Source organism: Cydia pomonella, chromosome 2, assembly GCF_033807575.1.
Source record: "Cydia pomonella isolate Wapato2018A chromosome 2, ilCydPomo1, whole genome shotgun sequence".
In the NCBI taxonomy this organism is placed as follows: Eukaryota; Metazoa; Arthropoda; class Insecta; order Lepidoptera; family Tortricidae; genus Cydia; species Cydia pomonella.
In genome coordinates, this window is record NC_084704.1 from 36,675,052 (window position 1) to 36,688,497 (window position 13,446).

General features: G+C 36.9%; 1 protein-coding gene across 1 annotated transcript in view; it reads left to right on the top strand.

Annotated features, from left to right (window-relative positions):
• The window catches only part of LOC133515586 (DNA repair endonuclease XPF-like), a 47,373-nt gene that overhangs the window by 17,281 nt on the left and 16,646 nt on the right, over positions 1-13,446 (top strand). Inside the window, exons 10-12 of the mRNA XM_061848168.1 lie at positions 934-1,059; positions 1,863-1,959; positions 3,286-3,401. Coding sequence (XP_061704152.1) covers positions 934-1,059; positions 1,863-1,959; positions 3,286-3,401 — 339 coding nt within the window. The remainder of the gene's footprint in view (positions 1-933; positions 1,060-1,862; positions 1,960-3,285; positions 3,402-13,446) is intronic.

A 13,446-nucleotide genomic window follows, 5' to 3' on the forward strand; every position in this document is an offset into this window, starting at 1 on the left:
CACTAACTTTATACACGTTCATACAAAAACACACAACGGTGATATGTATATTATTGGCCGGTACTGTATATTTTGGATTATTTCCACTAGTTTCCACCAAGTTTTCAGTGGTAACAACTCAATCCCAGTAAACGCCAATACACGGTGCTCACGAGGAATCCGAAAGAATTTGACAGTGTATTACTGATCAGGATACTAAAATGTCATATAAACTTTTCTGGATTTCGCCTATAGTCTGTATCTTTAGGTATTTAAAAAAAGGTAAACAAAATCTACCCTCAAATGGCTCCTTAAGGCAGCTGAGGATAGATGAAAACATTACATGATCAAATAAAGTAGGTTTAAAGTCAAGTCGTTCAGTGACAGATCCAGGCGGTTTTGTATTTGGTTGGTTAACCAATAAATATTAAAACTACCCGAAAATGTACAAATTGTTTCTTTACCTTTTTTTTAAATACCTAAAGATACAGACTATAGTTTCTCTGAAACTAATATAGAAAATAATAGCAATGTAAAAAAAAAACATCTTATCGTAACTTAGTGCAAAACGCCTTTTTGATCGCGATGATGCCATTATGGGGCGTAGTCTAAATATCCTTATTGATAGATGTCAAAAAGTGACAAGTAACCTTTGCAAGAACTAGTTTTTACAAAAAAAATCGTAAAAAAATATTTTCAGTGCCATAACAATAACTTTTTATGTTCAAATACGTTCAAAATTTGAAAAAAAAAAAATTTTTTTTTGGCGAAATTTACTGAAACTCAACATTTTTTCCTTTTTTCGGCCTCAGAAGTACGTGGTTAAAATCTTTCGGGTTCTTCGTGAGCACCGTGTATAAATATGATTATTTATGGGCATTAGTCTGAAATAATTTTTTTTGAATTGAATAAAGAAGTTAGCTGTAATGACATATAATCATGAATTCATTCAAGGCTGAAGGCGAACCTCGGTGTAAGGTGTATTTCGTGATCCACGATAAAACTGTGGAGGAGCAGGCGTACCTCACGTCTCTGAAGAGAGAGAAACAGGCCTTCGAGCTCCTCATCCAAGCTAAAAGTGTAAGTTGGACCAAAGAGAATTTGAAATAAAGGTGTATTGTCAAAGTAAACTTTGTAGCCACAGTAAATTTACCGCCATCTTTCGACACCCGATTAAAACTTTTAGAGCGTGATTTGACTTTGATCCTTATTCTTTCACTGATATGTGTTAAATTTGTTAAATATCAAAAAGTGGCATAGGCCAAAGGTATGGTGCCATCGCTCGAAAAGATGCCGCCATACCTCTGGCCTATGCTCGAGTAGATGGCGCCACTTTTTGATATTTAACAAATTTAACATATCAATGCCACTAACGTAACGTACGTATATTTTAATTTCTAATAAACTTAAGAGGCTGTCAACACCCAATGTCCTTGAAATTGATGTTACTTAAACAGTTTTTTAAGAAAGACTATTTGTTATAGTCAAGTAAGAAAAATATATGTTCATATTAATTATATTTCAAAGACCGTGGTTGTACCTGATACATGATTGAACGAAATCGGCTCGATAGAAAATAATTGCAAAGATTGGTCTTAAAATCACAATTAAACGGTTTTATGTCTTTATTGTTTTGACTTATGGGTCTGCAATTAAAATCACAATTTCAAAACATTTATATCTAAACCGCTATTGAGTAAAATATTACACTAATAATCCACTTTTTTTTATTTAAATATTTTTCTTATTATTCCCTTGCCCAGGCCCAGTAACATGCGACAGTGCTATCTCATTTACTCCGATACAAATAGACAGTGTGCGCGCTTTAGGTATTGACAGTCTCTTAACTATACTGTTTATTAACAATTTTATGTGCTTGTTAGGTTATGGTGGTGCCATCATATCAAGACGGGAAGACAGACGAATACTTCACCATGAATATCGAAGAAGATGAGGATACAGTTGATACGAGAAAAGCTGGTAATTTTAATTGCATTTCTACTTTCATTTTTTAATAAGATTATGGTAATAAAAAAAATTGCGGTAAGTTTTTTTATCACGCTGAGATATGTAATATTCAACTAATAACGTAATAAAGGTGTATAAATTATTTCATTTTTTTAAAGTACGTTTTAGACCTATGTTCGTAATTTTTCGGGCGAAAGTCAAAAAATCTGGATTCGAATCGATAAAGTCATTAGAGAATATTGTGTATGATGTTTAAAAACTTTGCTCTCTGAACTTATGGCACCTTAAGGTTACTAAATTACTTGTCAAATATAAATGTGGCAGAGAAAAATATGACCCGCCTGATACCGGCCTCCAGAGGGCTCACATGCACGACGCAGCCCTTTAACCTATTCGACGCCAACGACGGATATAACCGAACGGCAAGTCCAACGTCAGTGACGGATTAACCATGGAGCAACATAGACCTACGTACATATGCTTAAAGTTCAATTTCAGTTTTGACAATTCGGTGACATGGCGTCCGAGTGACAGGTTTTGTGTTTGACACGGCGTCGAAACGGTTAACCTTTCGCTTTCGACCGCCAAGTCGTCAAATGACGCGACTATAGGGAGCGTGCACAAACGGGCAGCACAGGAGACGTCAGATTTTTGGCGCGAGGTGTAAATGTGAAGTTTAACCTTCCAATGTAGCCTCCAAGATGGCAGAACCAATAAAATGTACGAGAACGGTAGATGGATGCTTTGGAGTGAAGTGTTAATGTATATGTTGATGTTTCCGATTCAGGTCACAAGATGGCAGACCCTCCAATGCACACGGTCCCTATAGCCAAATATAATTTTAAATACAGGTGGATTGTCAAAGAAAACTTTGTAGCTGCAGTAAATTTATTGTCACTTTTCGACACATGATTCAAACTTTTAGAACGCCATTTGACTTTCATCCTTATTCTTCCACTGATATGTTTTAAATTTGTTAAATATCAAAGAGTGGCGCCATCTAATAGATCAAAGGCCAAAGGTATGGCGGCATCGTTTCGAGCGATAGCGCCATAACCTTTAGCCGATGCCTGGTAAGATGGCGTCATTCTTTGATATATAACTAATTTAACACCTATCAGTGAAAGAATAAGGATCAAAGTCAAATGGCGTTTTAATCATGTGTCGAAAGATTGCAGTAAATTTACTGCGGCTACAAAATTTCCTTTGACAATTCACCTCCATTTCAAATTCTCTTCGCTATTACCCATAACCTTCGACAAGGCGTGACGTTAAAAGGGTTAAGTAGGTAAAGTAATTTAACTTGGCGGTATTCTAGCAGTGTTGTATGTGGTGCAGGCGGACAACAGCCCAAAGAGAAGCCGATGGTGATCGTGGACATGCGCGAGTTCCGCTCCGACCTGCCGGCGCTGCTCCACCGCAAGGGCATACACGTCGAGCCCGTCACCATCACTGTGGGTACCTGTTTATTATTACATTTAAATAGTCTCATCTCCAGATTTAATGTGTTTTTAACCATAGAGACTATACATCTCTATTGTATTGTATTAATTATTTATTTTAAGATTATTATAATGTAATGTTTACCCAGGTATTGGCTGTTGTATTTATAAATGTTGTTATGTATTTTTCATGTCACTATATGATGTTACTATAAATGTTGTATTGACTTGTAAAAGAGCCCTTGAGGCCTACTTGCAGAATAAATTTTTGAATTTTTTGAATTTGAATTTAGTTAGTTAGTTAGTACGGATAGTTTTCAGACTATATTACGGAAAAATATAGTCTATTAATATTATTATAGGACATTAGTACACAAATTGACTAAGTCCCACAGTAAGCTCAATAAGGCTTGTGTTGAGGGTACTTAGACAACGATATATATAATATATAAATATTTATAAATACTTAAATAGATAGAAAACACCCATGACTCAGGAACAAATATCCATGCTCATCACACGAATAAATGCCCTTACCAGGATTTGAACCCGGGACCATCGGCTTCGTAGGCAGGGTCACTACCCACTAGGCCAAACTGGTCGTCGATGGAAGTCTCATTACTAAGTCGTGTGAGATGTAGTCCCAACAGCATTCTAAAGGAAATTGCTAATAGGTTCGACTGTCCGATGTTAAAGCACTGGACCGAGCTAATTAAAAGTGTTGCGCAGTTTATAATATAGATATATTATATGATGTATCAATGTAGGTATATATATATATATATATTGTAAATTGGCTCATCTTGTTTAAATTATATTTATAAATACTAATACTTGGTTAAGATATTTTCTTTTTGTACTAACACTCTATGGATACATTCTTCTTCCTCGCGTTGTCCCGGCATTTTGCCACGGCTCATGGGAGCCTGGGGTCCGCTTTACAACTAATCCCAAGATTTGGCGTAGGCACTAATTTTTACGAAAGCGACTGCCATCTGCCCTTCCAACCCAGAAGGCAAACTAGGCCTTGTTGGGATTAGTCCGGTTTCCTCACGATGTTTTCCTCTAGCCTCGTAAGGCCCAAGGTCCTACCTATAGGACTTATTCAGTTCGATGAAATTTAAATCATATTCAATTAGGACAGAGTTGTATTTGTTTTGTTTCGTGAAATTTTCAAACAAAATAAAATCTACTGTATTCCGTGCACTATAGGTTCAAATTCCAGTGGCAAATTTTGGATTTTTCACTATGACTCTATGGATACATTGTTTGTCCGAAATAAATAAATGTAATATTATTATTATTAAATAACACATTGAAATAAAGAATAAAGAACGTAACTACAACAGAAGGAGAAGCCGATGGAGATCGGAGGTATGAGCTAGTTCCGCTCCGACTTATCACTCAGCTCATCACTAACACTGTAGGTATATTTTTTTCTTAATATATGGCATTTATTTCAGTTTATAATTTCTATAGTAGTGTTGAAATAAAAACAAATTAAAATATGTTCTGAAAATAATTTAATTTGTTCTAATACTTCCAATAGTACTGTAGGTATCCAGGCCGCACCAATCTACAAGGTTTTTCCAAAAAAGCCAAATATATTCCAATTAATCGAGCTTTGATGATTCATTTGAAGACAAGTAATATTTCCTGAAAGTGTAATCTAATTTGAACCTTAAATCGGAATGCTAAAGTTGAAATTCGAATGGCGCGTATGTGGTCGATAAATCTTACTATGCCTGGGGTAGTATAATACTAAAAAGGGTTAAATCAATGTAACTGAAGCCGATGGTGTTCGTGGACATGCGTGAGTTCCGCTCCGACTTACCAACGTTGCTTCAAAAATCTAAAATCAAAAAGAAACTCAATCCTATTTTGCAAAACTATTGATAAAAATAAAGATAGTTTATTATTCAAGTAGGCATATTACACGCTTATGAACGTCAAAAAGGTTACACCGACTCTAACCCTACACCTCTGACCCGAGAAGATTTAACCCTTAAATGCGTGATTTTTTGTATAATTTCCTAATAAATTGAAATATTATGGATGGGTAATGTTATATAGATTGTGGAAAAAATACAGAAAAAAATCATAGTAATTAAAAAATATATATATATGAGGAGGGTATCCCAATATGAACCGACAAGAAACTCGGCGGGACACCTCTTTACTTTGATTCTTTCCCTGCCAATTTTGTCAACTATGGTATGGCTGCTAGACGTTGGCAAAAGACGTCATGTCACGTCGACAGAACCAATTATATAACTAAGTACTTTTATTATCTACTTTTTTGTCTTTAAGCTTTTGGTTTTTCTTATTGGTACAGCAAATCAAATCATCAAATCATCCACGTTGACGCGCAGATTTGCCAAATCTAACCTTTAATAACATGGCAATACGAGTCAAGGCACATGTCGTCGTGAATGACACGATCTATTGCGTTCAAAACTAGTATAGCCTCCTAAGTCCCCGCGTACTTATACAAGTACAAATTAAGGATAGCAGTTCAGACCTGACATTTTAACTACATAGATCGCGTAACTGCCTAATGGACTTACACAAGTACAAATTTTTCACTCCCTATTTACCGGGTAGTTTTTGTACAATGGCAATACTAACACGGTTATTCTTATTCCATAATCTATGGTCAATTCCGCCATGTTAGACAGCTGAAGTCAACTGTCAGTGTCAGTGTCACTTTTTCGCAAGATGGCTACTCGGTCGGGTCGTCGGCTAACACGAGGTAAGATAATCTGTTTATATCCAAGTAATCATTTGTTTTTTCTTTGATCTTATATATGAATTTGTGTATTTAAATGATGAATATTATAGAATAAATAATTTTTTTAAGAAAACTGTATATTTAAGGAGGTTTATGACCGGTCAAAACAATTTGTACTTGACGTGGTACGTTAGGCGTTTGTTACATAAGTAACTGTTTATAATTTGTACTTATGGTTGTACGTTCGGTCTATATTACAAGTGTATTATTTTTTCTTATTCTAGCGTTTGACGAAGAGCAAATAGCACAACTTCTCAATAATTCCGAATTCGAGGACCCGGATGATGAAGATGTGTTTATACCTGAACCTTCCCAACAATCAGATAGCGACTCTTCTTCGTCTTCGGAATCTGAAGATGGAGAAATAGAAGTTGCAGTACGTGGACGTGTATCTAATCGTCGATCTCAAAGTGCTCGTGGCCAACGAGGTGGGCGTGGCCGTGGTAGAAGCACAAGTACGAGGGCGCGACGCGGTGAAAGTGCTAGAGGGCGATCTAGTCCAGGTTTTGAACACCAAAACCCAACCTCCAGAGATGTAGAATGGAATGAAAATAATGACATGAAGTTTATTAATCCACCTCTGGTGCAACCTAATTACTTACCGATGTCTATAGACGAGAGTAGTTATTATAATAAATTCAACTTTATCGATAACTACATCTCCGATGAAGTATTAATATTGCTGACAGATAACAGCAACCAAACACATGTGAAAAAGACTGGCAAGAGCTTAAATCTGATGTTGAAAGAAACCAAGGTATTTTGTGGAATTACAAACACCAAAGGACAAACAACAAAGGTGCCGTCTCTCTGGATGTGATAAAAGAAGTTTATTTAAATGCTCTGATTGTAATGTAGCTCTTTGCCTGAATCCGACAAGGAATTGTTTCAGGACCTTTCATCTCCAAGCGAATTAATAATATCAAATATTAAACTTTTCTTGTCAAGTTCATTTGATAAAAATGTTTAATTATTAAGCTAATTACCATGTGATCTCTTAAACTCGGCTGTGATATTGCCCTTAAATGTCAATTAACTAGTTAGAGTAGTTAGTAAGGCAGATTGTTGTATTTTTTTTGTATTTTCCATTTTTATAGGTACAGTGTATACCATTATTCTCTGATTTATAAATGTTTATTATGCTTAAATTGTCTTTAAGACTGTGTCTATTAATTGTTTTTATAAGAAGAAAATTGCTTATGTTGTGTTAAAGTAAAAAAAATACTTAAGTGATGATAAGAGGAAAAATGTGATTTGTTTTTGATACTAAATAAAATCATTATTTTTTTGTAATTGATTTTTAATGTACCGTGTAAAAACCGAATGTACTCACACAAGTACAAAATATTTTCAATAATTTCCTTCTTAAGGAGGTGCTAACTACAACAAACATACCATAAAAAATAAAGGCAACAAGACTTCACTTCAAAATATCTCTAAAAACTACATATTTTTGTCTCGGTCTGAAGCACTATTCTTGGTTTGTACTTGGTGTAGTACAACCGGCAGATATGGCTACAGCTGTAGAAAAAACACAGGACTTAGGAGGTTAAAACGACATTTTACCTTCAAGTCCAGGGTCCGAGCCGAACATATGCGCGTCAAAAAACAAACCATGAATTTTTTAAGTTTGATTCTCTATTAATACAGGCTGACCTTAGCCATTGGACAAACCCTGAAATCCCACGTAGGGTTACTTCTCAGGAATGCTCTGACAGTAGGGAGGATATGCCGATTCCAGCTCACTTTAGGTATTTATCTCCCCCTCCCCCCCCTCACCCCCCCCCCCCACCCCCCTCACCCCCCCTCAACCCCCTCACCCTCCCCCACCCCCCCCCACCCCCCCCTCTCCCCCCCCACCCCCTCTCCCCCCCTCACCCCTCACCCCCCTCTCCCCCGCCCCCCTTCCCCGCCGCCGCCTCCCCCCCCCCCCCTTCCCCGCCGCCTCCCCGCCCTCCCCCGCCCCCTCCCCCGCCGCTGCCCCCTGGCCCCTGCGCCCCTTGGTAGTTGTGCATATATCCTCGCCAGTTGGCGCTACTTTCTATGTTTAAGGTATTTATCTCCCGAGGGAAAACTTCGCTAAAATAGATGGCACCACTTTGTACGTGTACGACAAACAAAAAGTGACGAGGTGGCCTCCAGTGGGGAAGGTCGGATTCGAACCAGCGTCTTTAGCTGACCGGGGCGTCTTTAGCCAGTTAACGTCATGAACCCCTAGGCCACCCCGTCACGGTGAAACTGGTCCTAATTTCTCGTTACTGGCTCAATTTAGGTATTTATCTCCCGACGTGTTGCATCAGCCGCCACCGTGGCGCCGACGGCCACCTGCAAATTCCTACGTGGGCGTCGAGGTCGATCGAGATAAGAGAGAGAATAAGTTAGATTTAAAATATGCATATATATATTTATATGTTTATATATTGGCGCTACTTTGTATGTATCTGACGCCACAGAGCACGTGTACGCGTCAAGGTCCAGGTCGATGGCATCGGCTTGCTCCAGGTGCGGTTGGTTTTGGAGCTTGTGGTCAACAAATATATGGACTTTGTACTTTTCCAACTGCCCAATAAGTTTGTTTTAAAATATGCATACGGGCATATTTGCAAGAGCACATAATATAGAGTGGTTAAAACCGGATAGAAAAATGTATATTTTCTTGAATACCTGGGTATTCGATATTTATCCAGGTACTAGTCGTAATGTTAAACATACATGTTTTTACTTACATTACGGGATGTTTCATGTTAATCTAAAAGTTGTAACTATTTCTAGTTACATCTGGTAACATTTACATCACACTTTTTAGAAAAGGGAGTTTCTAAACCTAAGTATGTCGTTAACTAGCAAAGTCGAGTATATCTGTATGTGAATAATAAATAAATATCGAATATCCAGGTATTCAAGAAAAATACATTTTTATATCCGGTTGTAACCACTCTATATTATGTAATAGGTATTTTTTAGCTGACCTAATTCCGATTCCTGGTACTGGTGAACTTATTTATACCACGTCGGTGGCAAATACTGTCCGCCTGATGATAAACTGTCACCGTAGCCTATGGATGCCTGCACCTTTAGAATTGTTACACGCGCATTGCCAACACTTTAAAAACCTATACACTGCTTTTTGAATTGGGAATGGGAAATTTCCTATAGCTCGTTGAACAATAATGTGGAGAAATGATCATGTATGCGCAGGTGTGTAGATAGATAGGTATACTGAAATAAAAAAAAAAGTTTAAAAGTGAATGAGTAATTATTTATTTACCAATAATTTAGCTATTTTACAATGTCCCCATGCAAGGGTTTTATTACCATTGTTCAAAATGAATCTCTTTTCATCTTTACCACAGAGAATTTTCTTTCTTCTAATTTGAGTGTACATATTGTGCTTATCACTAATCAAATTATACATGTTATCATAGAGAGTTTTACTCAAGTCTAAACAGGTATAGTATTTATTAAAATTTAACCTACGTACAGCAGCGGCGTTAACACCTTTGTTTTTTTTTATACATTTAATTTCGTTATTGTCATCCGAGTCTAATATATACGCATACATTTTTGCCCTTAACCCAACAAATTCTCGTATTATTCTTCCATTGTTTTCGTCCTTCATCATGCCCACAACCTTTTTATTGACTTGTGGTAAATTATATACGTTGTTTTGAGGCAAATCTGAAGTGTCAAATCTGCTTTGCAAGTCAGGTTTAATGTCTTCGTAAAAGTTATCTGTTTTGATATGATAAACAAAAGAGTCGGTGTCCGTGTATAAAAGGCTTACATTGTCACCGTATTTATTTAACATGTAATCATAGTGGAAGTTGTACATGATTTGTTTACTCAAATCTAATACACTAAAACCTACATAAATAGGTTTGTCGTATACAATTATGGTTTTGTTCATTTGCACAGCTACCAGTTCTTCAGAGAAAATAGAGGCACTGTAGAAATTTGGTCTGGAAATGTAACGATCGAGACCATATGTAGGTTTTGTTCGTTGCTTATATTCGCTGTGCAAAGTATCCCACTGTTTACACAACTTGACATCAACCCTTTTCTCGACATTTTCAATAGTTTTCCCGAATATGGAGTTATTCATGAGTTTAAAGAAATCTTTTTCAAAACTGTTTTTAGCTTGGACTCTCATTTGCGAATTTAAGTCAATATATGATTTTAGCCAAGATGATTGATTGAAAGTGAGAATTCTATGAATTTTCTTACAAATTAACCCTTTTTCAATATATAGTTTGAGGTTAGCATAGTGCACAACATAATTGGTTTTGTTATCGAATGTTAGCAATAACTTTTTAATTTTACCCTCAATTGGTAGTTTGGTTTCAGCACAGAAAGGGTAATCATTATGCAAGTCATGTAAGCTATGTGGATACTCCAAATCTACTTCCAATATATATCCAACATCAGAGTCTATCCGTTGTGTTGATATATCAACCAGTTTAACCTCGTCTTCACTCATCCACCTAAAGTTATCGATTGGAAGCGGGCGTCGCATGGCATCACCGTAAAGATTATTTATATCCAAATAGATGATAAAACTGCTGTCCTGATTCACGTCATAATCATGCATGAATATATTATTGGCCTTAGCATAGCGGTTTGACGCTTGACAGACACCACCTCTTATACCTTTCTTTATAAATTGAATCATTTCATAGTCCGTAAACAATTCTAGGCATACTTCGGTATGTTTCAACATGGCGTCCCAACTCAAACCGGGTGCAGTGACATATTGACACGGATCTAATTCATACGCACCTATACACACTTGTCTAAAGTTTTCAAACACTTCAGCCAATAATAGAACATCTGTCTTTAAATATAAGTCACAGTATTCACCCAGAGTTGTAATATTGAACGCATCCCAAACATCTTTTGCATGTTGGTAATCCTCATCGGAAATATTTAAGTCCGTGAGGCTGCTATAGAAGGCGGCCTGAGGGGGTAGCGCAGTTTCCTCAAGCCGCCTCCAGTCACTTACATACTCGTAAGGGAAAACTCCCTTACGCGTATGTAACTTCATATATTTCTCACGTTCGTAACAATTATCGGATGGTGGTAAGAAATTTGGTAGTATTTTGAATTGGTTTTAATTAAATTTGCCTCTAATATTACCCGTTAAATGACAATGATCAATTACATAAGCTTCATCATCTCCAATTTTTTTCTTGCAAATATGACATATATTGGAGGATGTGTTAGCACCGCTGCTGTCGCTGTAATTTTTTTTTGGTGGTACGACTTTTTGCAAGATTTTTATAATTCTATCAGCGTCTTCACGAATGCTCTGTATAAATTTCTCCACACAATCTTCACCGCGATAGATAACAAATTTGGATAAATTATTGTCATATTCACAATGAATATAATAGGAAAAACTACATGGCACATGTTTATGGGTGTTACAAGTAGCACTTGTAGTATTAGACTTTTCATTAGCTAATGAAACTAAAATCGATTCAAAGTCACCATAAATTACAAATGGCACTTTCATTTTATTTTTATAATTTTTGAAACGTAAGTATTTATTATTAGGCTTAGGTAGCTCTACAAGTGTCTCCCCACAACCAATTGCTCGGTGTCGATCTAGTTTATTTTTATTTGCAAAGGGGTGTAAACACCCATCACATATCCATGTTGTTTTTCCATGCTTACTAATTTGCGAACTCACTAAACGAGACAAATTTTTAATCCAACAATAATGTGAAACATCACCTCTCTCAAAATATAACAAATTTACATGATTTTCGCAAGACATTTTCGAAATACGTAGAGGTACAATAGTCAGACCCCTGTCATCCCTTTTCTTATCTGTATCAATACCATATACATTAACACTGATTTTATTTAATTTTTCAAACTTTTTAATGTCCGAGAGACAAACCGGATCTTTTATACCTGTCACGTTAAAAATGTCTGTATAATGTGGGTACGATGAGGGACGATCACTGTTTTTATCAACTGGATAGAGAGCACTAATGATGGCCCAATAAAAACACTTGTTATCACGATTTTTCACGTTAACACATGCATTCTTCGATTGCACCTCGGGTGGCAGTGGTATATATGTAGATCCTTTGAGTGGTTGATATTTGTTAACGTTGACGTTGAGAAACTCAATCTTCTCGAGACCCCAACCGCTGTCCCTTTCGTCGAAATCTTCACATTTTTTGGAAATACACAAGGATATTTGTTCAAAATACGATGGAAAATCCATACAGTCTTTATGCAGAGCCACGTTTTTTGTGTTGAATGACTTTAGATCACGTATCACTTCACCTTCAGCATTGGTTTTCACAAAAGTACCAAAGAGTTCAACATTTATTTTTACATGTTTATGTGTTTTTAGTTCAATGGTAATCAGCTTTTCAAGCGTTTCTCCAATATTCAACAAATACATTTTAGGATCCAAAATGTCTGCACTCCCATTAATCCGGTATGTAATTATTCTGCACTTGAAGGCACTGTCAACAATGTAAACAGCACCGTCGGCAGACTTTTCTTGTGCACAAAGCAGGATGTGGCGGTCACTTTCCGAATGAGATATCAAACAGTTTGATAATACATCTTCGTTACAAAAGTTGCAATGATGTAACAACGCCATGGTGATGCTTCAATTCACTCGCTCAGACAACGGTACGGTCGTGCCGTGAGGCGGGCTGCGGGCAACTAAGTGAGTTGCATCATGCCATGCGCTGACGTCTGCGGTGCGCGGCGAAGCGGGGAAGGGGAGCCTGGCCGGCGACGCGCCATGCGACGCCCACACATGATTTGCACGTGTCGACACAGAGTGACTCATTATTGCATCATCGGGCTTGACTGAGAATGGTTATAGAAAACGGGGATTTCCCGTCGACCAAACACAAGTGAATGATTACATATCTTCAAGTATACTCTGGTGAACCCACTTTGTGAGTAGAAAAAAAAGACGTAATATTCAATTATTACTGCGCGTTATTACTGTACAGCCTACAATTGCATTGGTGTAGGGGAGGAAGAAAGATAAGGGTTCTATGTTAAAATAAATAATAAATAGGTTAGTTATTGTTTTTTATTTTTATTTTCATGAAACTTTAACCGTTTCAATTGAAAATATAGGTATTACACAAAATATCGGTGGCATAACACTTGATTTCAGAGTCGACAATATCGTTTACATTGCACAAACTACCTATAATATTGCGTGCATGTTGAACATTAGCGGGGTGATATATCTTGAAATGTTTCTTGAAGAAGTTGAGACGGTTT